Source organism: Stegostoma tigrinum, chromosome 30 (genome assembly GCF_030684315.1).
Source record: "Stegostoma tigrinum isolate sSteTig4 chromosome 30, sSteTig4.hap1, whole genome shotgun sequence".
In the NCBI taxonomy this organism is placed as follows: Eukaryota; Metazoa; Chordata; class Chondrichthyes; order Orectolobiformes; family Stegostomatidae; genus Stegostoma; species Stegostoma tigrinum.
This window is the reverse complement of record NC_081383.1, coordinates 8,554,213-8,579,402: the sequence shown is the minus strand read 5'-3', so window position 1 is coordinate 8,579,402 and position 25,190 is coordinate 8,554,213. Positions and strand designations below refer to the sequence as shown.

At 46.4% G+C, this 25,190-nt stretch overlaps 1 protein-coding gene across 3 annotated transcripts in view; it reads right to left on the bottom strand.

The window, feature by feature from the left end:
* The window catches only part of LOC125465819 (CUGBP Elav-like family member 4), a 489,416-nt gene that overhangs the window by 64,505 nt on the left and 399,721 nt on the right, over nt 1–25,190 (bottom strand). For 2 of the 3 annotated variants that reach the window (XM_059638579.1, XM_059638581.1), the window contains 3 exons: nt 9,697–9,825; nt 8,011–8,090; nt 2,466–2,612 (listed from right to left, as the gene is read on the bottom strand). In XM_059638579.1, the coding sequence (XP_059494562.1) occupies nt 2,466–2,612; nt 8,011–8,090; nt 9,697–9,825 (356 nt within the window). The remainder of the gene's footprint in view (nt 1–2,465; nt 2,613–8,010; nt 8,091–9,696; nt 9,826–25,190) is intronic. The other variant, XM_059638580.1, reaches the window with a different exon arrangement.

Sequence of the window (25,190 nt, the reverse complement as noted above, 5' to 3'; positions counted from 1 at the left end):
CGGGAACATTTCACTGCATCAGACACACTGCAATAGATGCCGGACCTGCCACTTACTTAACTTATTGGGGCCTCAAGGCAATAAATTCTTACTTCTATTCATTCAGGACATGGACATCACTAGCTGGGCCAGTATTTATTGCCCATCCCTAGCTGGAGAAGTGATGGTGCAGCTGCCTTCTTGAACTGCAGTAGTCTGTGTGGTTTTGGTAAACCCGTGTGCTGTTGGAGAGGGAATTCCAGGATTTTGACGCAGTGACAGTGAAGGAACAGTTATATATTTTCAAGCCAAGGTCGTGAGTGACTTGGAGAGGAACTTGCAGGGAGTGGAATTCCCATTTATCTGCTGCCCTTGTCCTTTTAGATGGAAGTGGTTGTGGGTTTGGAAGACGCTGTCTGAGGATCTTTGGTGAATTTCTGCAGTGCATCTTGTAGATAGTACACATTGCTGTTACTGAGTGTCGGTGGTGGAGGGAGTGGATGCTTGTGAATCTGGTGCCAATCAAGCGGGCTGCTTTATCCCAGATGGCGTCAAGCTTCTTGAGTGTTGTTGGAGCTGCACCCATCCAGGCAAGTGGGGAGTATTCTACCACACTCCTGACTTGTGCTTTGTAGATGGTGGACAGGGTCTAGGGGTTCAGGAGGTGAGTTACTCACTGCACTATTCCTGGTCTTTGGCCTGCTCTTGGAGCCACAGTATTTATGTGGCAGATCTTATTTAGAAAGTCCAACATGGCATTCCATTGTATGCGTTTTGATGTTATGTTACTGCAGGAACTCAAGAAACAACTATTGTCTGACTGCCAAGTCCTCACGAACAAACAGCTGTTAAATTGCCAGATGAAAAAAGAAAATAACTCACCATCTCAACAAATGGGTCAACACTTGGGCTGCTGTCTCTGGTCTCAGACTAAGGTCAGGCACAGCCTGTGAGGTACTCTGTGGCTGAATACCCAACTAACGACAGCAATTCACGTTTACACTCAAAGAACCGTCGCTTGTGGAGGCACGGTGTCTCCTGGTCATCATGAAACTGCATCCCAAAAAAAGCCAAGGACTTCGGAACAGTCCACAACCCCAACTGGCTATTCATCTGTGGATGGTGCCACTGTTCAGTCTATGATACTGAACTAAACCTTCATTCTACCCTAGCATCCAGATACAAAACATCAGTGTTAATGCCCCACAGTGGGCAAGAGGTTTGTGGGGGAGCTGATTATCACACAGTTACCAAATGTGCTGTGGCAGAAGGTTCAAATCCCACTCCAGGAGTTTCAGCAGATAATAGAAGCTGATAATACAGTGCTTCACACAGGACAAGTTGCATTGTTGGAGGTGCTGTCTTTCAGATGAGGCAGTAAATGAGGTCCCATCTGATCCTACAGAGGAGCACAAGGGATCTCCTGGAGACAGTCGGGAAAGGCCAATATATAAGGCCTTTCAGCCACACTGTGATGAGTGGCTGGTAATTTACAGATCCCCTCAAGCTCTATGCTTTTCTCTGAGTACATGTCACATGCATTGCAGCTGGATCCTGATGAAGGGTGTAAACCCAAAATGGTGAGTTTCTTGCTCCTCTGATGCTGCCTGACCTGCCGAATTTGTCCAGCTCCACACTGTATCGGCTTGCAACTGGACTGAAGTGTTGAAGAGTGCAAAACGCTCATTGAACAAAAGTTATATTTCAGCTGCAATGTCTGATATACGAGAGTTACCTCTGACCCCCAAATGGGCAGGTCTCAACTTTCTTTATCAGTGAGAAGAGAAGACAATTAACCTTCTATAGATGAGCCAAAAGGAAATTTAATACCTGAAGATTGTCCAATTTGAAATATTTTGGAAAATGCTTTTTTCATGTTTTATGAATAAAGCATATTTCTGCCAAGAGAAGAAAACAAAACCGTGCTCTATTCAGGGAAGAGCAGAGGGTATCTCCCAATGTCCAGAACAATATTTTACAGAAGCCCAGAATTGTTGTGATTCAGACGGAGCCCATTCAGTCCATCGTGCCTGCACCAGCTCTCTGAGCATTTTATTATTGTGTCAATCCCTACCTCTGCTCCCGTAACACAGCATGTTGTCTCGATTTAAATAATCATCCAGAGGCCTCTTGAATGCCTCAAATAACCTGCATCACCATACCTCCAGGCTGCCCATTGCCGATGCTCACTACTCGCTGCATGAAAATGTTTTTTTTTTATTCCTCCATCCAACACCTAACTAAGATGGCTTGGTCATTATCATATTGCTGTTTGTTGGAGCTTGCTGTGAGCAAATTGGCTGCCTCATTTCCTACATTCTAACAGGGACTATAGTTCAAAACCATCTCATTGGCTCTGAAATTGTTGCAAAAGGTGATATACAAGTTCACCTTCCTATCAGAAGGCTGAAGGGATCAGGCACCTCTGACTGTTTAGCAACAGGAGTGTCTTCACTTGCCGTTGAGTTGTTGGCAGAGATACATACCGCATGAGCATAGGAGCTGTAGGTGTTGTTGAACTGCAGCGGAATCGGGTTGAACATCCCAAACTGACCCACCATGTGCTGCATGCGCCTCAGGGTGCGTTCCTTGTCTGTGTCAGCAAACTTCACCACGAGGCTGGAGGATGCCCCCTGGAAATACACACATACAAAACAAACAGTCAACAAGATAGATCAGCTCACCCACCTTCCAGTCTCTATTGCAGGGACTCGCCCACTGAATAACAGAGTCCAGCAGTTCATATCCAGTTAAACTCATTTGTTGATTGAGGGATACAGTTTGCTGTCTGGCATCAGGGGACTGACTCTGCAAGTGGTCGTGGGGTATAAAGTTGAGCACTCATTATGTAGTGGTACTAAAGGATTAAATGCTTGTCCTGTGCTTAACAAAATTAGTTACTTTACAATCTGTACCAAATATTAATGCAACTATTCACCCAATTATCCTTTAGGAATATCCTTGCTATAGCAGGGAGGCCAGAATTGTATGCAGTATTCCATAAGTGGCCTAAGCAATATCGTGTATAGCCACAACACAACCTACCAACTCCTATACTCAATGGGTTGAGAAATGATTTACAAGGATGTTGCCAGGTTTGGAGGGTTTGAGCTACAGGGAGAGGCTAAATAGGCTGGGGCTTTTTTTCCCTGGAGCGTCAGAGACTGAGGGGTGACCTTACAGAGGTTTATAAAATCATGAGGGGCATGTTTAGGGTGAACAGACAAGGTCTTTTGCCCGGAGTGGGGGAGTCCAAAACTAGAGGGCAGAGGTTTAAGGTGAGAGGAGAAGGATTTAAAACGGACCTAACACACAGAGGGTGTTGCATGTATGGAATGAGCTGCCAGAGGAAGTGGTGGAGGCTGGTGCAATTACAACATTTAAAAGGCATCAGGATGGGTATATGTACAGGAAGGGTATAGAGGGATATGGGCCAAATGCTGGCAAATGGGACTAGTTTTATTTAGGACGTCTGGTCAAGTTGGCCTGAAGTGTCTGCTTCCATGCTGCACGTATCCATGACTCCATGAAGGATGTCTCATACATTGAAATCTTTAAACACAGCAGGCCAAGCAGCATCTCAGGAGCACAAAAGCTGACGTTTCAGGCCTACACCCTTCATCAGAGAGGGGGATGGGGTGAGGATTCTGGAATAAATAGGAAGAGAGGGGGAGGCGGACTGAAGATGGATGGAGGAGAAGATCGGTGGAGAGGAGAGTAACGGTGGGGAGGTAGGGAGGGGATAGGTCAGTCCAGGGAGGACGGACAGGTCAAGGAGGTGGGATGAGGTTAGTAGGTGGGAAGTGGAGGTGCGGCTTGAGCTGGGAAGAGGGGATAGGTGAGAGGAAGGACAGGTTAGGCAGGCGGGGACGAGTTGGGCTGGTTTTGGGATGCAGTGCGGGGGGGAGGGGAGATTTTGAAGCCTGTGAAATCCAGCTCGTCCCCGCCTGCCTAACATGTTCTTCCTCTCACCTAATTTTAATTCTTTCAGAGGATTTGGAAGTCACTAGCTGGGCTAGCATTTACTGTCCGCTCCTTGAGAAGGTGGTGGTGAACTATCGCACTCCATGCAAGTGCATTCTTGGCGCTGTCAGGAAGGGAGTTCCTGGTTTTTGGCCCAACAGCAATGAAAGAATGGTCTTATTGTGTCAGGTCAGGATGGTGTGAGGCTTGGAGGGGAACTTGTGGGTGTTGGTGTTCTTAAGTATATTTCTCTTTCAAGGGAGTAGAGACTGTAGATTTGAAATGTGCTGTCTAAAGAATCTTGACAAGTGGCTCGGGTGCAATTTGCAGACAGTACACACCATGTGGAGGGAGTGTCTAAGGATTGACACACTTTTCAAGGAGACATTTCCACTGTAAAGTGTCCAATTGTCCAATGTGGAGGAGGTGGGGACAGGTGGAGAGGGTGGAAGCTTCAGCACCAACTTCAATAGACCATGGATTCTCAGCTTCCTGACCCACGGATCGCAATCAGTGAAGATAGACAACAGCACCTCCTCCATGATAATCCTCAACACCAGCGTCCTGCAAGAATGTGTTCTCAGCCCCTACTGTATTCCCTGTACACCCACAATTGTTTAGCCAAATTCCTTATGAATGCCATCTACAAGTTGGCTGATAACACCACCATGATAGGCCAGATATTGAACAGCAATGGGTCAGAATACAGGAAGGAGATAGAGAGCTTGGTGTCATGGTGCAATGATTGCGATCTCTCTCTCAATGTCAGCAAAACAAAAGAACAAATCATTGACTTCAGGAAGAAAGGATGATCACCCACTCCTATCTACAACAACAGAGCTGAGTTGGAGATGGTCGAAAGTTTCAAGTTCCTAGGAGTGACAAGAGCCAACAACCTGTCCTGGATTTCCCCACATAGATGAGAAGGTCAAGAAGGCACAACAACGCCTCCTTCCTCGGGTAGCTCAGGAAATTTGGCATGTCCAGAAGGACCCTCACCAACTTCTGCAGATGCACAGTACAATGCAGTCCATCTGGGTGCATAACAGCCTGGTGTGACAACTGTTTTGCCCAGGGCCATAAGAAACTACAGAAAGCTTTGTGCACAGTCGAGGCGATCACAGAAGCCAACCTCCCATCCATGGGCTCCATCTACACTTCTCACTGCTGCAGAAAAGCTACCAACATCATCACAGACCCCTTCCGAACCTGGTAATGCTCTCTTCTAACATCTTCAATCAGGCAGAAGATACAGAGGCCTGAACACATACAACAACAGGTTCAAGTACAGCTTCTTCCATGCTATTATTAGACAAGCTAAATGGACCTCTCTAATTTCAAGTAATTGTTCATGTTGCTAATGTTAATCTTGCTTTGTGCACCTCCTGTACAACCATAGCCTTGTATTGCCTTGCTTTGTCTCAGCACCCTATGATCTGTCCGTCCTTGTTTGCTATGATCTGCTTTTACTACTCAGAAAACAAAGCTTTTCACTGTACTTAGGTACATGTGACTACAATAAATCAAATCAGATCAAACCATTGGCAGCTTAGAAGGTGGAGCGAGTGACTCAACTTGAGGGCAAACCACTGCTTTCCTGCCAAGAAGAAACTTCTATTAACTGAGGTCAGGGGAGCAGTAATGTGAACAAACCAGGCCAGAGTTTGAGCAGCTACTTAATTAGTTAATGTGTTGCCTGCTGGTGTGTGTCCTGGTATCTTTAGCAACCAATTACTGCTCAACAGTTGAGCTATTAAGCTGAAACCATTCATTTCAAAATATTATTCTTAGTCTTTTGGATTAATATTCATCCCCTCTGTGGAAATAGCAAACTATTTAGATGTGCAGTATAAGAATAACAAAGAACAATTAAAGGACACTTTTAAATTTGCTTTACCACAGCGGAGCTATAGTTACTTTGTGTTTAATGGATTTTTTATGCCTTTAAATTATCAGTTTTAAGTTAAATGTGGGTTTTGTGCTTCTAGAATGCCTTGGACTGAGGGATATGGATGCTCAAGAACTGAACACCTTCTATGCTAAACCCTGAGTGCCGTCATCAAACACTGCAAGGTTATGTACCCGACCTCTACTGCACTTCCTAGATAAATGCGCCAGCTCTTATATTTCTTGGCGCCTACCCCGAATGTTATCATTCACAATTGCCAATCAGTGCCCCGATCTTGGCATGAATGAAAGATAACTGAATCATAGAATTGTTACAGCTCAGAACAAGGCCATTCAGTCCATCCTACCTGCACCAGCTCTTCAAGCGAGCATCATTACCTAGTGCCCATCTCCTGCTTCCCCCCGCCCCGTACATCTGCACACGATTTCTACCCAAATAATCATCCAATGCACTCTTCAATGTTTCAATTGAACCTGCCTCCTCCACATTTCCAGGCAATGCATTCCATACCTATGTGTGAAAAAGTTAATTCTCACATAGAACATAGAACATAGAACATAGAACAGTACAGCACAGAACAGGCCCTTCAGCCCACAATGTTGTGCCGACCATTGATCCTCATGGATGCACCCTCAAATTTCTGTGACCATATGCATGTCCAGCAGTCTCTTAAATGACCCCAATGACCTTGCTTCCACAACTGCTGCTGGCAACGCATTCCATGCTCTCACAACTCTCTGCGTAAAGAACCTGCCTCTGACATCCCCTCTATACTTTCCACCAACCAGCTTAAAACTATGACCCCTCGTGCTAGCCATTTCTGCCCTGGGAAATAGTCTCTGGCTATCGACTCTATCTATGCCTCTCATTATCTTGTATACCTCAATTAGGTCCCCTCTCCTCCTCCTTTTCTCCAATGAAAAGAGACCGAGCTCAGTCAACCTCTCTTCATAAGATAAGCCCTCCAGTCCAGGCAGCATCCTGGTAAACCTCCTCTGAACCCTCTCCAAAGCATCCACATCTTTCCTATAATAGGGCGCCCAGAACTGGACGCAGTATTCCAAGTGCGGTCTAACCAAAGTTTTATAGAGCTGCAACAAGATCTCACGACTCTTAAACTCAATCCCCCTGTTAATGAAAGCCAAAACACCATATGCTTTCTTAACAACCCTGTCCACTTGGGTGGCCATTTTAAGGGATCTATGTATCTGCACACCAAGATCCCTCTGTTCCTCCACGCTGCCAAGAATCCTATCCTTAATCCTGTACTCAGCTTTCAAATTCGACCTTCCAAAATGCATCACCTCGCATTTATCCAGGTTGAACTCCATCTGCCACCTCTCAGCCCATCTCTGCATCCTGTCAATGTCCCGCTGCAGCCTACAACAGCCCTCTACACTGTCAACGACACCTCCGACCTTTGTGTCGTCTGCAAACTTGCTGACCCATCCTTCAATTCCCTCGTCCAAGTCATTAATAAAAATTACAAACAGTAGAGGCCCAAGGACAGAGCCCTGTGGAACCCCACTCACCACTGACTTCCAGGCAGAATATTTTCCTTCTACTACCACTCGCTGTCTTCTGTTGGCCAGCCAATTCTGTATCCAAGCAGCTAAGTTCCCCTGTATCCCATTCCTCCTGACCTTCTGAATGAGCCTTCCATGGGGAACCTTATCAAATGCCTTACTGAAGTCCATATACACCACATCCACAGCTTGACCCTCATCAACCTTACTAGTCACATCATGCTTGCTTCCTGTGCACATCACTTTAAATCTACATCCTCTCATTCTTGTCCCCTTTACAACCAGGGACATTTCGCAAATCTCTCAACCTTCTTCTCTCCAAGTAGAACAGTCCCAACTTCTTCAAACTGCCCTCCTTTAGATCATAATATCTCATCAATGCAAAAAGATCCATTTAGAAAGCACCAAACAAACTGGAATATATTTGATTACTTGTCTGTGAGCATCAGACAGCGTCACACTGTCGTTAATTTAGACGGAGAGCTTTATTAATTACGATAAATATTAAACTGGCTCCCAAAAAGGTTTGAATGTATTACTGTCCCATGCAATCTGTTTGAGGTCACCATCCAGACCTCAGACAATCACCTCCTGTGTCAGGCTAAGGGGCAGCAGAGACGCAATGAAACTCACCGCCATTGTCTGACTGCCATGTAGTGCGTTAATGGCTGCCTGGGCTTCAGCGTGTGTGGAAAACTTCACAAATGCACAACCTGCAGAAGTTAAATCAGGGTGGGGGAGAGACAACAAAGATAGAATTAGCATGCACAGCAGAGAGAGGCCATCCAGTCCAGATGGTCTTCACTGGTACTTACATTCCACACAAGTCTCCCTGCACCTAATTTCATTCAACTCCATCAGTATTGCCTTCTAATCCTTCCTCCCTGATGTGTTTATCAAACTTCCCCTTAGGTTCTGCATGGTAGACTTATTAGTAAAGTTAGGTCACACGGGATTCAGGGCGATCTTGCCAATTGGATACATAATTGATTTAAAGGCAGAGACTGGGTGTGGAGGGTTGCTTTTCAGACTAAAGGGCTGTCACCTGTAGTAATTCACAGGGATTGGTTCTGGGCCCTCTGTTGTTTGTCATCTACATAAACGATTTGGACGAGAATGTAGAAGGCAAGATCAGTAAGTTTGCAGACTACACCAGAATTGATGGCATTGTAGACAGTGGAGAAGGTTTTCTAGGATTACAAAGGGATCTTCATCAAATGCGTCAATGGGCTGACGGCTTTCAATCTGGATAAATGTGAGATATTGCATTATGGTACGACAAACAAGGGTAGGGCTTATACAATTAATAGTAGGGCCTTGGGTAGTATTGTAGAATAGAGGGACCTAGGGGTTGAGGTACATAATTCTTTGAAGTTTGCATCACATACAGACAAGGTGATAAGAAAGGCATTTGCATGCTTGCCTTCATTGCTCAATCCTTTGAGTAAAGGAGTTGCGAAGTCATGTTGAGGTTGTACAGGACATCGGTGAGGCATCTTCCAGAATACTGTGTCTAGTTATAGAATGGATACTGTTAAGCTGGAGAGGGTTCAGGAAAGATTTACCAGGATGTCGCTGGGTATGGAAGATTTGAATCATAAAGATGGGCTAGGTAGGCTGGGACTTTTTTCACTGGCACGTAGGAGGTTTGGAGGTGACCTTAAAGAAGTTTACAAAATAATGAGAGGTATAGATAGAGTTAATGGTAGTTGTCTTCTCTCAAGGATGGGGGATTTCAAGGCTACGGGCTCATTTTTAAGGTGAGAGGACAGAGATTTAAAAAAGACATGGGGGTAAATTTTTTACACACAGGATGGCTTGCATGTGGAATGAACTTCTTGAGGAAGTGGTGGATGTGGGTACAATTACAATGTTGAAAAGACATTTGGATAAGTACATGCACAGGAAAGGTTTGGAGGGATATGGGCCAGGAGTAGGCAGGTAGGACTAGTTTATTTTGGGATTATGTTCAACATGGGCTGGTTGGACCAAAGGGTCTGTTTCCAGTCCGTATAGCTCTATGGCTGGTATGCATCATTGCCATTTGCTTCAAATGGTCGCACATTCCACATTCTCTCCTGGGAAAATAAGCTTGCCCTTCGATTTAGGAACTGTTTAATATTTATGGCCCAATTTTTGGTCTCTGCCATAAGTAGAAACGTCATTTCAATTTCTCCCCTACTGAACTCCTTCAAGACAACTATTCAGTCTTTCCGGATAGCTACAAGCTCACAGTTCTAGCACCATTTTAAACTGAAACCACTAAATACTCAAAAACCCTGATGCCCCCATCCATGCTATTGATGGCTACTGACTCACCTTTGCTGTTGCCATCAGGTCCTCGCAAAACTGTGCATTCCTCTATGACACCGAAAGATTCAAAGAGTCTGTACACATCATCTTCTGTCTGTTGTTTGTTTAGCATGCCCACAAATAATTTTCTGTCTTCTGAAACAAAGAGATATATTGTTTAGTATACTGCAGAACCTGCTGATCCATATCTAGGCATGGAGTTGTTTACAGCAAACTGCGGCTTTGTGTTAATTTTTTTTGATCACCAAGGCAAGAGGTATTTTTGGAGCATTTGTCATTTTCAGGCCATTCAAACATTTCCCGATCATGCCTGGCACAACAGTGAACACCATGTCCCATCCCCCTCCACCCCAACCGCAACCTCCATCTATAAGAACGCAAATCATAGAACAGAGTCATCACAGTAACAGTACAGAAGGAGGCTATTCAGCCTGTTGTGTCTGCGCAATTTGTTCTCAACAGCGACCTGGCAAGTGCTACTCGCCTGTCGTTTCCCACAGCTCTGCAAATATTTTCTCTTTCGATGATTATCAACTTCCTTTTGCGTGCCTTGATTGAATCTGCCCGCACCAAACTCTCAGGCAGTGCATTCCACACCCCAACTACTCAAAACATAAAAAATAATTTTCCTCATATCACAATTGCTTCCTTTGCCAATCTCCTTAAAATTGGTGTCATCTGCTACTTGCCGATGAGTCACAGTCACAGAGGTATACAGCACAGAAACAGGCCTTTCAGTTCAACTGGTCCATGCCGACCAGATATCCTAAATTAATCCAGCCCCATTTGCCAGCATTTGGGCCATATCCCCCCTAAACCCTTACTGTTCATATACCCATCCAGATGACTCTTAAATGTTGTAACTGTACCAGCCTCCACCTCCGGCAGCTTGTTTCATACACACACACCACCCTCTGCGTGAAAGTGTTGCCTGTTATGTCCCTTTTAAATCTTTCCCATCTCACCTTAAACCTCTAGTTTTGGACTCCCCTACCCCTGGGTAAAGACCTTGGCTATTCACCCTGTCCATGCCACTCATGGGTTTATAAACCTCTGTAAGGTCAACCCTCAACGTCCAACAGTCCAGGGAAAATAGCCCCAGCCTATTCAGGCTCTCCCTACAGCTCAAACCCTCCACCCCTGGCAACATCCTTGTAAATCTTTTCTGAATCCTTTCAAGCATCACAACATCCTTCCTATAGCAGGGAGAACAGAATTGCTTGTGGTATTCCAACAGTGGCCTAACCAATACAGTGTACAGCCTTATGAGTTCAGTTTTTTCCCCTATCTGCTCCATCCAATCTCCTCTTGGTTTTGAAAACCTCCAAACTTATTTCTCCTCAGTACCCAGTGTGGATCCTATCCAGAGCTTTTGGCATTCTGTTTTGAGGGCTACAAACTTTTTAAGCCCAATCTCTTTATCTATTTAATCCAATGAAAACCTACCACCTCAGATAGGATTGGAACTACCATTCTGGTATTTACTGAATTGAAAAACTGTGTATAAAAGAGAACATTAGCACATAAGAAATAGGAGCATGAGGAAAACATTCAGGCCCAGCATTCAATAATCTGATGTGCTCAAGATAGGAGGAACGTTTTTTTACACCGAGCAATAAAGACCAAGAATCCAATACCCATGAAGGAAGTGGAGGCAGAAGCTACCAATGATTTCAATAGAAAACTGGATGGATTCTTCGAGAAAATAAATGTGCAGGGCTATGAGGACTAAGGAGTGGGTTGGCTGCTCCAAGGAGACTGGGCTGAATGGACACCTTCTGTACTGCTGTAAACATTACAAACTTATAAAAAGGACTTAAATAAGATGAACCGTAACACTGATAACAAGCCCTTCCAAGAACATAAGAAATAGGAGCAGGGATAAACTGCATAGCCTATCGGACCAGCTCCACCACTCTATATTATCCCACCTGATCTTAAGCTTCAGCTCCATCTTCCAGTCCATTCCCCATGTCCCTGAATTCCCAAGAGATAAAATATCTGTCTACCTCAGCCTTAAGTATATTCAATGAGAGATGCAAGCACAGCCCTCTGGGGTAGATAACTCTGAAGATCGACAACCTTTGAATGAAGAAATGTCCCCCCCATTTCAATGCTGATGATCGGCCCCTTATCCTGAGACTCTGGCAATAAGGGGCCGGATGATTTAGGAGGGAGGTAAAGAGAAAATTCCTTCACAGCAACCTAATGTCTACAAGAACAAAATAATGCAGCAAATGCTGCAATTGTTTTTCATTCTCTTCCAGTCGCCTTTTATCGTCAGAAGTCCCAGTCACGATGAGCTAAGACTACTTGACACCGAAGGCTGAGTCATTTTCATTCCAATGTCACTAATCTCAGGAGTCACAGTTAGGGCATCTCACTTAAATTTAAATTCTACCATTCCAAAGCAGATCACACATCCCATTAACAAGGATTGCAGTCTGGGATTGCACCCAGGAGGCTTTTAACTGAGAAATCTCAACAAACACCCACAGTGCAGAGCGCGCCAAGGTTGAAAAGAGGAAGAGACAATGAAATAGACCGGGAAGTAATAATCAGGCAATGTCAATGTGAAGTTTAAAACAAGAGTTTTGAGATATTAAGAGGAAGGAAACACTGGGGGTCGAGCTTATGCTCCAGTGATCTCATAAACCAGCACCATCAATCAGCTCTCTGTTGAGCTTCTGTGATAATCAATTTGCAGAGCAATTAAGGTAAAAAGAACAACTTATACATACATTAAAACAATTGCAAGAGATGATTCAGCACTGCGAGAGGTAATGGAACTGAAAGAGGTTTAATACCATGTGAATTGAATGGAATAGGCTTTGGGACAAGATGACTCAAGTGAAATGATATCCACGCTACCATGAAACAGATTGCCACACGTTTCAAAAGATACTAATGTAAAATTGTATTTGACAGCAAAATACTATGATTCAGCACTGCACTCAGTAACTCTATCAGCAACAGTGATCTCCATTGTACTTTCCACCTGTACAATGTTTTGGTGGCTGGAAAATGCTGAAGGCCACTGCTCAGACACCTGCTCATAATGAGAAAAACATTGTTTTCAGATTACACTATAGAGCTTTATGAAAACATTTGCAAGTTCTCCAGTGAAATCATTCTGCAACATACAAACAGAAACATAATGAGAATTACCCAAAGTGGCTTTTTATCAGGTTATGGGGAAAAGAGCAGTGTTGCAGGATTAATAAACACCGTGGCTACACATGTAGGTGAGAAGCTGAGTAACTCACCTCCTGACGCACCCCCACCACCAAAATCTGCCAACCATCTGCAACATATAAGTCAGGAATGCAACAGGATTGGCCATGTTAAATTGCTGATACAGTCCAAGGATGTGTTAGTTAGGTGGATTAGCTATGGGCAACGTAGGGTTAAAGGGATAGAGCTGGAGTGTGTCTGGGTGGAACGCTCTTCAGATGGTCAGTGTGGACTCGATGGGCTGAATGGCCTGCTTGATCACCATAAGGATTCTATGTTTCTATGAATATTTGTGAGTTACCTGGATTGGTGCAGCACTAACAACAGTCAAAGAGCTCAATACCATCCAAGACGAAATAGCTCGCTTGATCAGCCCCCTATTCACCAGCATTAACATTCAGTCCCTCCGCCACACTGGTAGTTGTGTGCCTCACATTAAACTTTACTGCAACAACTCTGCAAGACACCACAACAGCACCACCCTATCCTACAACATCTACCACCAAGAAGGGCAAGCACAGATGATGTACTGGGGCATCGTGCCGACAAGTGCCCCTCCAAGATACAAACATCCTGATTGGAACTACCTTGTCATTCCCTTGCTGTCACTGAGTCAACAACCTGGAATTTCCTCCCATGTCATAACTGTGGGTGTACTTACATCAAACAGACGAGCAATTCAAGAAGACAGCTCACCACGACCTTCTCACTGACAATTCAGGTTGGGCAAGAAATGCGAGCCTTGTTTGCAATTCTTATATCTCATTAGCAAATCAATTGAATTGTATACCTCTTCCTAAGAGCCAGCACAGGCACAATGGGCTGAACTGCCTCCTTCTATGCTATGTCACCTCATTATCCCCTTTTATATACGTATGTGTTTTCCCATTTAGCAAACATTTAATGTCACTAAGACATGGTGGACTCAATGGCATTAAACTGCAACCTGAAATCCTCAAGATATGATCAAGATATAAAGGAAGGACAGGACTGGCAGCTCGACATTCCAGGATACAGAAGTTTCACGCGCCATGTGGAGGGTGGAGAGGTGAAAAAGAGAGGTGGGGGCATTGCATTATTGATAAAGGAAACCATCATTGTAATGATGAAGGAGGATGTGCTAGAAAGGTCTTCAAATGAGGCCATTTGGGTGGAGCTCAGAAATTTAAAAAAAGTAGGGGATTACTTTGCTGGAGTCATACTACAGATCTCTCAACAGTCAGGGGAGATAGAGGAGCAGATTGTAGGTGAAATATAAAGGAGGTGAGAGAGAAATAGGGTTATTATTGTTATTACTGACTTTAAATTTGGTAACATCAACCAGGGTCATCTTAGTGTGAAAGGATTAGGTGGGGCAGAATTTTTAAAGTACATCCAGGGGACCTTTTTGTGCTAGCACATACATAGCCTTACTAGAGACGACGCAGCGTTAGACCTAATCCAAAGGAATGAAGCTGGTCAAGAGGGTGAAGACTCAGTGGGTGAAAATTTAGGGATAGTGACCATACCTCTGTGTAGCTTCATTCAGGAAAGGAATAAGGATATCGCAGAATTTAAGTGCTGATTTCAATATCATTAGATAAGATCTGGCAAACATAAAGTGGACTTGATTGACTTGGATAACAAAGTGTGAAGCTGGATGAACACAGCAGGCCAAGCAGCATCTCAGGAGCACAAAAGCTGACGTTTCGGGCCGAGACCCTTGACCAGCTTCATTCCTTTGGATTAGGTCTAACGCTGCCTCGTCTCTAGTAAGGCTATCTGCAGTCCCCATAAACTCTGATCACAGTTGTTACACTTGGAAACTGGGTGTCTTTTAAAAGTAGTATATTGAGAGTTCAGGGCCAGCATGTTCCTTGAAGAGTGAAAGGCAAGGCAGCAAGTTCAGGGAACACTGAGATGTCAAGGGATATCGAGAGACGGATAAAGATAAAGAAGGAAACATACGCAGTGTATAGCTCATCCAAAAGTCTAGAAAGTGCAGGAGGTTGCTCAAAAAGGAAATTAGGTGGGCTAAGAGGGGCCACAAAATATCTTTGGCAGATGGGATCAAGGAAAACACCCCTGGCTTTTTATAGTTATAGAAACAGCGAGAAGACTACCCTTTAGTGACCAAAGGGGCAGCCTGTTCATCTAGCCAGTGGATGTAGGTGAAGTCTTAAATGTAATCTTCTCATTTGTATTGATAGAGGAGAAAGCCATTGTAGCTGTGGGTATCAGTTGGGATGGTGAGGTCTGAGGACGCGTAAAGGTTAGTAATGAGGAGATATTAAATATTTTAGCAGGTATGGCAATGCATAAATCGCCAGGGCCTGATGAGATGTATCCCAGACTGCTATGGGAGGTAAGGGAGGGGTTTTCCAGGATCTTGTTGCAGACATTTAATACTTCAATGACCACACTTGAAGTGTTAGATGACTGGGGGATAGCTAATATGGTTCCTTTGCTTAAGAAGGGCAGCAGGGATAGGCCAGGCAATTACAGACCAGTTAGTCTGATGTCATTGGCAGGGAAATTATTGAAAAAATTCTGAGGGACAGGATTAATCAATACTTGGAAAAGCAAGGATTGATCAGGGATCGTCAGCAAGGACTTTTTTTGAAGAGGGAATGCTGTCTGACTAATTTCATTGAGCTTTTTTGAAAAGGTGACTAAGTATATTGATGAGGTTAAATGTAGTTGATGTTGGTTTCCATGGAATTCATTGAGGCCTTTGATAAGTCCCCACATGGAAGGCTGGTCCAAAAGCTGATGGATCCAAAGCATGTTGGCAAACTGGATCTAAAACTGGCTCACAAACAGGGGGCAAAGGGTGATGTTGGAGGGGGTTTGTTTTTTTAATTGGAAACCTGTGGCTAGGGATCGGTGCTGGGACTCTTGCTAATTATTATGTGCATTAATAGCTTGGATGTGAACGCAGAAGGTTTAATTAGTAAATTTGCAGATGGCATAAAATTGGGGTGTTCTTAATAGTGTGAAGCATCGTCTCAGGCTACAGTATGATATTGATCAGCTGGTAAATTGAGCAGAGCAAAGGCAGATAGAAGTTAATCTCAATAAGTGTGAGGTGATTCATTCTGGGAAGTCTAATAAGGAAAGGGTATACACAATAAATAGTAGGTCCCTGGGGAGTACTGAGGAACAAAGAGACCTTGTTGTATAAGTCTACAGATTCCTGAAGGCGTCAGCACAGGTAGACAGGGTGGTGAAGAAGGCATACAGGATGCTTGCTTTCATTAGCTGCAGCATAGAATATAGGAGCTAGAAAGTCTTGTTACATCTTTATGAAATATTGGTTACGCCACTGAGGGAAGACTATGTATAGTTATGGTTCTAGGCACTGTCAATAGGACGTGACTGTACTGGAGAGGGTGCAGAGGAGATTTACCAGGATATTACTTGGGATGAAAAGTCTAAGTTACAAGGAGAGGCTGGGTTTGTTTTCCTTGGAGCAGAGGAGGCCAAGGTATATAAAATTATGACAACCATACAAGAACCAGAGACAGAGTAGATCATGAGAATCTCTAAGACCAGAGGGCATGAGTTTAAAGTGAGGAGTGAGTGGTTTAGTGGTGATCTGAGAAAAATAATCATCCAGCGGGTGGTAGATATATTGGAACATGCTGCCTGAGAGGTTGTTGGAAGTAGGCACTCTTTGCAAGATTTAAGCAGCATCTGGGTAAGCACTTAAAATTGCCAGGGCATGGTAGGCTCTGGACCAAATGCAGGTAAGTTGGATGAGTGTAGTTTGGTGTTTGTTGCTAGCAAGGTGGGTTGAAGGGCCTGTTCCTATGCTGTATTATTCTATGACTCTATATTTAAGAGACCTTTTGAGTTTATTCAAGAAAAAAAATGTTTGTCTGTTCGCAACAAAGACACAACAAAGAAAATAGTTACCAATTGCAAATTAATGCCCAGAATTGGTGAGCACCTTCAGAAAAGTATTGTTGAAAATGTCTCCTTAAAGGAAAGTAAAGCTTCACTTGAGTCTCCTGCCAGCCCACCCTCGTACGTCTTCATTGTATCCGAGTCAGTATTTCCTGCTGCACCCCTGATTGTGACCCATGCTTTGCCAACATCCTCTGTATTTCTTCCTCCTATGATCAACAATTCTACAATTTAAAATGCATAATTGGATGTCACTTGAAAGAGAAAAGGGCTGACTTGTTGTCATGCTTTTACAACCTCAGGTCACACCCTCAGCTCCAGTTGAAGACTAGTCACTATTGCAACCTGCAATCGATTTGTGCACTGGAAGCTCCCAATGAAATCATAATGTGACAGTGACTGGTGCATGTTGTGGTCATGTCGCCCCAAGATGGGTGGGGAGTAGATTTGGGTAGATTCACAACAGCCAATATTTCTGATTGATCTTAATCAAAGTTATTGATACCAAGGATATCCACATACAGTATTTGGCAGAAAAGAAACCCAGTCTTGATAAACAACTTACATGTATTGCATAGCAATTAAGGTTAATCACTATGCATCTGCGCTAGGTGAGATTCTCTTGTTAGGCTACAGTCTAAACTTAGGAGTAGGTACATATTACTGATAAGCTATTTAGAAGTCAGCACCGAAATTGCAACCTGAACTGGGAATGAATGAGAACTGAATTTAAAATGGCCAGCTCCTCCCTGGAAACAGTCCCTTATGTCCCTGACAGGCAGAGTTTATCTTGATATCAGTTTCTGCTTTCAGCTACAAACTGCCTTTTACAACTTTGGATAGGTTTCTATCTGCGTGACACTGGTTGTGAGGTAAATATGGGTCAGGACACCAGGAAGAACTCCTTTCTCCTTTTTGAGAGTTTGTCGCAGCACCTTTTAAATTAAAAGGTGTGGTCGATGGGACCTCACCTGAAAAGCAGTATGTCCCGCAATGAAGTGTCAGAGTGTTAAACTGGATTTTAGGCTCAGGTTTCCACATGGAAGTGAAACCCAAAACGTACTCATGAGTTGTGGCCACACACCCGAGGTGCTGGCAATTGAACTGAAGTCTATGGTCATGGATTGTTACAGCAGAGGGAGGCCATTGGGCCCAATCAAGCTTTCACTAGCTCCCTGTGACAGTAATTTAGCTATCCACACTCTTTTGCCTTTTGTCATAACATTGAGCATATCTTTGAGTGCCTATTCAATTTCCTTTTGAAAGCAACAATTAAATGTGCTTCCACCACACATTCCAGCAGTGCATTCCTAATCCTAATCACACGCTGTGTAACATAATATTTTTAATGCTGTCTCTGCTTCTTTACCCAATTACCTGAAATTGATGCCCAATGGTTTTCAGGTCTTCCACCAACGGGAACAGTTTCTTCCTGTCAACTCTGTCTGGGCCCCTCATGATCGTCAAAATCTCTATCAAAGCTTCTCCTAACCTTCAGAGATAATGGGAACTGCAGATGCTGGAGAATCCGAGTCAACAAAGTGTGGGGCTGGATGAACACAGCAGGCCAAGCAGCATCTCGGGAGCACAAAAGCTGACGTTTCAGGCCTAGACCGTTCAGAAGCGTTTCTCCTAACCTTGTCCTCTCCAAGGAAATCAGTGCTGGCTTGTCCAATCAGTCCAGGTAAATAAAGGCCCTCATCACTAGAACCATTTTTATAAATGTTTTCTGAAACCTCTTTAAAACCTTTACCTCCCAGCCCAGTCCATCACGCAAGCCAACCTTCCATCCATACTTCTCAATGCCTTGGGAAGGAAGACAACATCATCAAAAACAGCTCCCATCCTGGTTATAAGTTCTTCCAACCTTTTCCGTGAGGCAAAAGATACAAAAGCTTAAATACACATAGGGGTATTTCTGCTATAATGTGTGGTTCGTTAATGCAAATTTGGTGTAACATGATTGATGAATAGTGGGTGCTGTTTGGATAACACGCACTTTTTGCTGCACAGGTATAGTGATTTTCTATAGTGATTTCCCTGTGGTACAATTTTCTACGGTGATTTCCTATAGCGTGATTTTCTTTAGCACAATTTTCTTTTGCATGAGGTCAGGCAAGAACATGACTATCGTGTTATAGGACCTACCAACAGTTCAAGAACAGCTTCTTCCCCACTGTTTTTAGACTTCTGAATGTACCTGTCAAATTTTAAATTTGATCCTGCTCTTTGTGCACCTTCTCTGTACTTGTAACATCGTGTCCTTTACTCTTGTTCTGTTACCCTAATACACATTGCATGGTATGACCTTCCTGCACTGTAGGCAAAACAAAACCTTTCACTGTACATAGGAATGTGTGACAATAATAAATTAAATCAAATCAAATCAAATCCTTCCCGAAGTCTAGTCCCCTGAATTGGACTCTATTCACCAGTTGAGGCCAGTCAGTGTTCTGTAATATTCTTCTTAACTTTATTATCTAACTAGACAGCAAGCAAAATCTGACATGCTTCTCTATCCTCAGATGAGTTTCATGCAGTGACAGGAGATGTGATTGTGGAAGATTACAGATGGCCAAGCTGGACCTGCTCTTTGAACCAGAAAGATCTACTCACCGGTCATGACGGTGAGGATATAATTGTCTAAAAAGATAAAGCCGAGAAGAATTCACTGAATAAAGCAAAAACAATTCAGCTAGGAAGGTTCAAATCCTGTAATGTCCTGACACCATTTTAGCGTAGGCTGTTTAAAAACACACAGGAATACATTCATTGCAAACAACTGTTGCTAAGAGGTTCCTGTAAGTGCTAAAAGATGAATGAGAATAATGCTTATCGTTTGTGACAGTATCAGAGTGAAAGCGTCACAAGGCACAGAAGTGATTCTGGCTTCTGTCACACAGAATCATCATGCATTTGCGTAACCATACTGAGGCTGAACTTGGAAACTGGAGATTATCTCACAGAATTACAGTTGGAGGTTTTGTAAAGGCAGCAAGCTAGCTAATAGAATTGGGGGAGCTGAAGATTTTGCTTTGATGTGTCTCTTAAAGGAAGACTTACTGTTAATCAGATCCTATGATTTTTGTCCTGCATATGCAAAACATTTCTGCTGCCCAGAGGAGATGACATTACAAAATCCCCATCATCATCAGATCCAAAGGTAATAACCAGGAAACTGAACTTTCTACTGGGCATTCCTCTACACTTGGAAAACTCCAAAGCTATATTTTAAACTGGAGAATTAGGAGAGGTTTTTTTTAAAAAACTAAGTAAATGGTAATTCAGGAAAAGTTACATTATTAAATACCTAGTCTAATTCCTGAGTCACTGTTCAATTGACCACATACTTCTGTCACACAGCAAATGTTACATCGCCCCCAGGCACCCAAAACCCTCAGACACAGACCACACACGTATGCCAGCACCCCCTTCCCAGGACCCAAGCCCCGGTATATGTCTCAATATAGTTCCCATAGACTTGATGGGTTACTTTGTAGGACTTTAAAAGGAGTCATTGCAGAGATTTTGGATGCATTGATAATAAACTTCCAAGAATCATTCGATTCTGAAAAAGTCCCAGAGGACTAGAAAACTGACAATGTTTCATAATTATTCAAAAAGTGGGAGAGACCAAAAACAAGTAACAATGGATTAGTTAGATTAACATCTGCCGTTGGGAAAATATTAAGTCTATTATAACAAATGCATTAGAAACACAAAGAATGCTCAAGCAGAATCAGTATGGCTTCATGAGGGAAAATCATGCCTGACAAATTTATCACAGTTCATTGAGAAGATAACAAGCAGGATGGATAAAGGAGTACCAGTCGATGTAAAATATTGGACTTCTGAGAGTTGTTCAATAAGATACTACATATAAGGCTACTTCCCTATAAAGTTCCTTCTAGTAAGAAATGCAACAGAGTAAAATGCTTCTGCTGGAGCTCCTCTGCTACACCCGTTCGTTCTCTTCCTTTTTCATTTTTGTCCCATTTTAGCCATCCTGGAGCAGCTCGGGGGAAGCAGTCCCTGAGCAACACAAGGAGAACAAATCCTGGAGCAGCACGAAGGGATCAAGTCCTGGAGCAGCTAGGGGGAACAAGTCCTGGAGCAGCTTGGGAAGAACAACTCCTGGAGCAGCTCGGGGAGGACAGGTCCTGGAGCTGCTCAGGAGAAACAAGTCCTGGAGCAGTTCGGGGGGAACAGGTCCTGGAACAGCTCAGGGGGAACAAATCCTGGAGCAGTACGAGGGAAACAATTCCAGGAGCAGCACGGGGTGGGGGGGGGGGAACAAGTCCTCGAGCAGTACGAGGGAAACAAGTCCTGGAGCAGCTCAGGGGCAACAAGTCCTGGAGCAGCTCGGGGTGGGTGGGGGGGGGAACAAGTCCTCGAGCAGTACGAGGGAAACAAGTCCTGGAGCAGCTCAGGGGCAACAAGTCCTGGAGCAGCTCGGGGTGGGTGCGGCGGGAACAAGTCCTCGAGCAGTACGAGGGAAACAAGTCCTGGAGCAGCTCGGGGTGGGGGGGGGGAACAAGTCCCGGAGCAGTATGAGGGGAACAAGTCCTGGAGCAGCTCGAGGGGAACAAGTCCTGGAGCAGCTTGAGGGGAACAAGTCCTGGAACTGCTCGAGGGGAACAAGTCCTGGAGCAGCACGAGGGGGAACAAGTCCTGGAGCAGCTCGAGGGGAACAAGTCCTGGAACTGCTCGAGGGGAACAAGTCCTGGAGCAGCTCGAGGGGGAACAAGTCCTGGAACAGTACGAGGGGAAAAAGTCCTGGAGCAGCTCAAGGGGGAACAAGTCCTGGAGCAGCTCAGGGGGAACAAATCCTGGAGCAGTACGAGGGAAACAATTCCAGGAGCAGCACGGGGTGGGGGGGGGGGGGGAACAAGTCCTCGAGCAGTACGAGGGAAACAAGTCCTGGAGCAGCTCAGGGGCAACAAGTCCTGGAGCAGCTCGGGGTGGGGGGTGGGGGGGGGGGGGGGGAACAAGTCCTGGAGCAGTATGAGGGGAACAAGTCCTGGAGCAGCTCGAGGAGAACAAGTCCTGGAGCAGTATGAGGGGAACAAGTCCTGGAGCAGCTCGAGGGGAACAAGTCCTGGAGCAGCTCGAGGGGAACAAGTCCTGGAGCAGCTCGAGGAGAACAGGTCCTGGAGCAGCACGAGGGGGAACAAGTCCTGGAACAGCTCGAGGGGAACAAGTCCTGGAGCAGCTCAAGGGGGAACAAGTCCTGGAGCAGCTCAAGGGGGAACAAGTCCTGGAGCAGCTCGAGGGGGAACAAGTCCTGGAGCAGCTCGAGGGGGAATAAGTGCTGGAGCAGCTCGAGCGGGAACAAGTCCTGGAGCAGCTCGAGGGGGAAGAAATCCTGGTGCAGCTCAAGGGGGAACAAGTCCTGGAACAGTACGAGGGGAACAAGTCCGGGGGCAGCTCGAGGGGGAACAAGTCCTGGAGCAGCTCGAGTGGGAACAAGTCCTGGAGCAGCTCGAGGGGTAAAAAGTGCTGGAGCAGCTCGAGGGGGAAGAAATCCTGCTGCAGCTCAAGGGGGAACAAGTCACGGAGCAGTACGAGGGGAACAAGTCCTGGAGCAGTACGAGGGAAACAGGTCCTGGAGCAGTACGAGGGGAACAGATCCTGGAGCAGTGCAAAGGGAAACAAGTCCTTGAGGAGTAGAAGGGAAAACCCGAGTCCTGGTGCCATGCAAGGGAAAGCAAGTCCCAGTGCAGCGCGAGGGGAAGTGAGTCCCAGTGCAGCGCGAGGGGAAGGGAGTCCCAGAGCAGTACAAGGGGAAGGGAGTCCCAGAGCAGTACGAGGGGAAGTGTGTCCCGGTGCAGCACGAGGGGAAGGGAGTCCCAGTGCAGCACGAGGGGAAGGGAATCCCAGTGCAGCACGAGGGGAAGGGAGTCCCGGTGCAGCACGCGGGGATGTGAGTCCCAGTGCAGCGCGAGGGGAAGGGAGTCCCGGTGCAGTACGAGGGGAAGTGAGTCCCAGTGCAGTACGAGGGGAAGGGAGTCCCGGTGCAGTATGACGGGAAGTGAGTCCTGGTGCAGTATGAGGGGAAGTGTGTCCCAGTGCAGCACAAGGGGAAGGAGTCCCGGTGCAGTATGAGGGGAAGGGAGTGCCGGTGCAGTATGAGGGGAAGTGAGTCCTGGTGCAGCACGAGGGGCAGACACTCCCGGTGCAGCGCAAGTGGAAGTGAGTCCCGGTGCAGTGTGAGGGAAACTGAATCCCGGTGCAGCGCAAGGGGAAGTGAGTCCCGGTGCAGTATGAGGGGCAGTATGTCCCAGTGCAGTATGAGGGGAAGTGAGTCCCGGTGCAGCGTGAGGGGAAGTGAGTCCCGGTGCAGTACGAGGGGGAAGTGAGTCCCAGTGCAGCGCAAGTGGAAGGGAGTCCCAGTGCAGCATGAGGAGAAGGGAGTCCCAGTGCAGCGCGAGGGGAAGTGAATCCCAGTGCAGCGCGAGGGGAAGTGAGTCCCCGTGCAGTATGAGGGGAAGGGAGTCCATGTGCAGTATGAGGGGAAGGGAGTCCATGTGCAGTATGAGGGGAAGTGAGTCCTGGTGCAGCACGAGGGGCAGTGAGTCCCGGTGCAGCGCAAGGGCAAGTGAGTCCTGGTGCTGTATGAGGGGAAGGGAGTCCCAGTGCAGTATGGCAGGAAGTGAGTCCCAGTGCAGTATGAGGGGAAGTGAGTCCCCGTGCAGTATGAGGGGAAGTGAGTCCTGATGCAGCGCGAGGGAAAGTGAGTCCTGGTGCTGTAAGAGGGGAAGTGAGTCCCAGTGCAGTATGAGGAGAAGGGAGTCCCAGTGCAGTACAAGGGGAAGTGAGTCCCGGTGCAGTACAAGGGGAAGTGAGTCCCGGTGCAGTATGAGGGGAAGTGAGTCCCAGTGCAGTATGAGGGGAAGGGAGTGCCAGTGCAGTATGAGGGGGAGTGCGTCCCGGTGCTGTATGAGGGGAAGTGAGTCCCCAGTGCAGTATGACGGGAAGTGAGTTCCGGTGCAGTATGAGGGGAAGTGAGTCCCCGTGCAGTATGAGGGCAAGTGAGTCCTGGTGCAGCGCGAGGGGAAGTGAATCCTGGTGCTGTAACAGGGGAAGGGAGTCCCAGTGCAGTATGAGGGGAAGAAAGTCCCAGTGCAGTATGAGGGGAAGGGAGTCCCAGTGCAGCACGAGGGGAAGTGAGTCCCAATGCAGCGCGAGGGGAAGTGAGTCCTGGTGCTGTAAGAGGGGAAGGGAGTCCCAGTGCAGCGCGAGGGCAAGTGAGTCCTGGTGCTGTATGAGGGGAAGTGAGTCCCGGTGCAGTATGAGGGGAAGTGAGTCCCTGGTGCAGTATGACGGGAAGTGAGTCCCCGGTGCAGTATGAGGGGAAGTGAGTCCCCGGTGCAGTATGAGGGGAAGGGAGTCCTGGTGCAGTATGAGGGGAAGGGAGTCCATGTGCAGTATGACGGGAATGGAGTCCCAGTGCAGCGCGAGGGCAAGTGAGTCCTGGTGCTGTATGAGGGGAAGTGAGTCCCGGTGCAGTATGAGGGGAAGGGAGTCCCAGTGCAGTATGAGGGGAAGTGAGTCCCGGTGCAGTATGAGGGGAAGTGAGTCCTGGTGCAGTGCGAGGGGGAGTGCGTCCCGGTGCTGTATGAGGGCAAGTGAGTCCCCAGTGCAGTATGACGGGAAGTGAGTCCCGGTGCAGTATGAGAGGTAGTGAGTCCTGGTGCAGCACGAGGGGCAGTGAGTTCCGGTGCAGTGCAAGGGCAAGTGAGTCCTGGTGCTGTATGAGGGGAAGGGAGTCCCAGTGCAGCGTGAGGGCAAGTGAGTCCCAGTGCAGTATGAGGGGAAGGGAGTCCCAGTGCAGTACGAGGGGAAGTTAGTCCCGGTGCAGTATGAGGGGAAGTGAGTCCCAGTGCAGCACGAGGGGAAGTGAGTCCCAGTGCAGCTCGAGGGCAAGTGAGTCCCGGTTCTGTATGAGGGGAAGTGAGTCCCCGGTGCAGTATGACAGGAAGTGAGTCCCCGTGCCGTATGAGGGGAAGTGAGTCCCGGTGCAGTATGAGGGGAAGGGAGTCCCAGTGCAGCGTGAGGGGGAAGTGAGTCCCAGTGCAGCGTGAGGGGAAGGGAGTCCCAGTGCAGTATGAGGGGAAGGGTGTCCCAGTGCAGTATGAGGGGAAGTGAGTCCCAATGCAGCGCGAGGGCAAGTGAGTCCCGATGCTGTATGAGGGGAAGTGAGTCCCAGTGCTGTATGAGGGGAAGTGAGTCCCCAGTGCAGTATGACGGGAAGTGAGTCGCAGTGCAGTATGAAGGGGAAGTGAATCCCAGTGCAGCGCGAGGGGAAGTGAGTCCCAGTGCAGCATGAGGGGAAGTGAGTCCCCGGTGCAGTATGATGGGAAGTGAGTCCCGGTGCA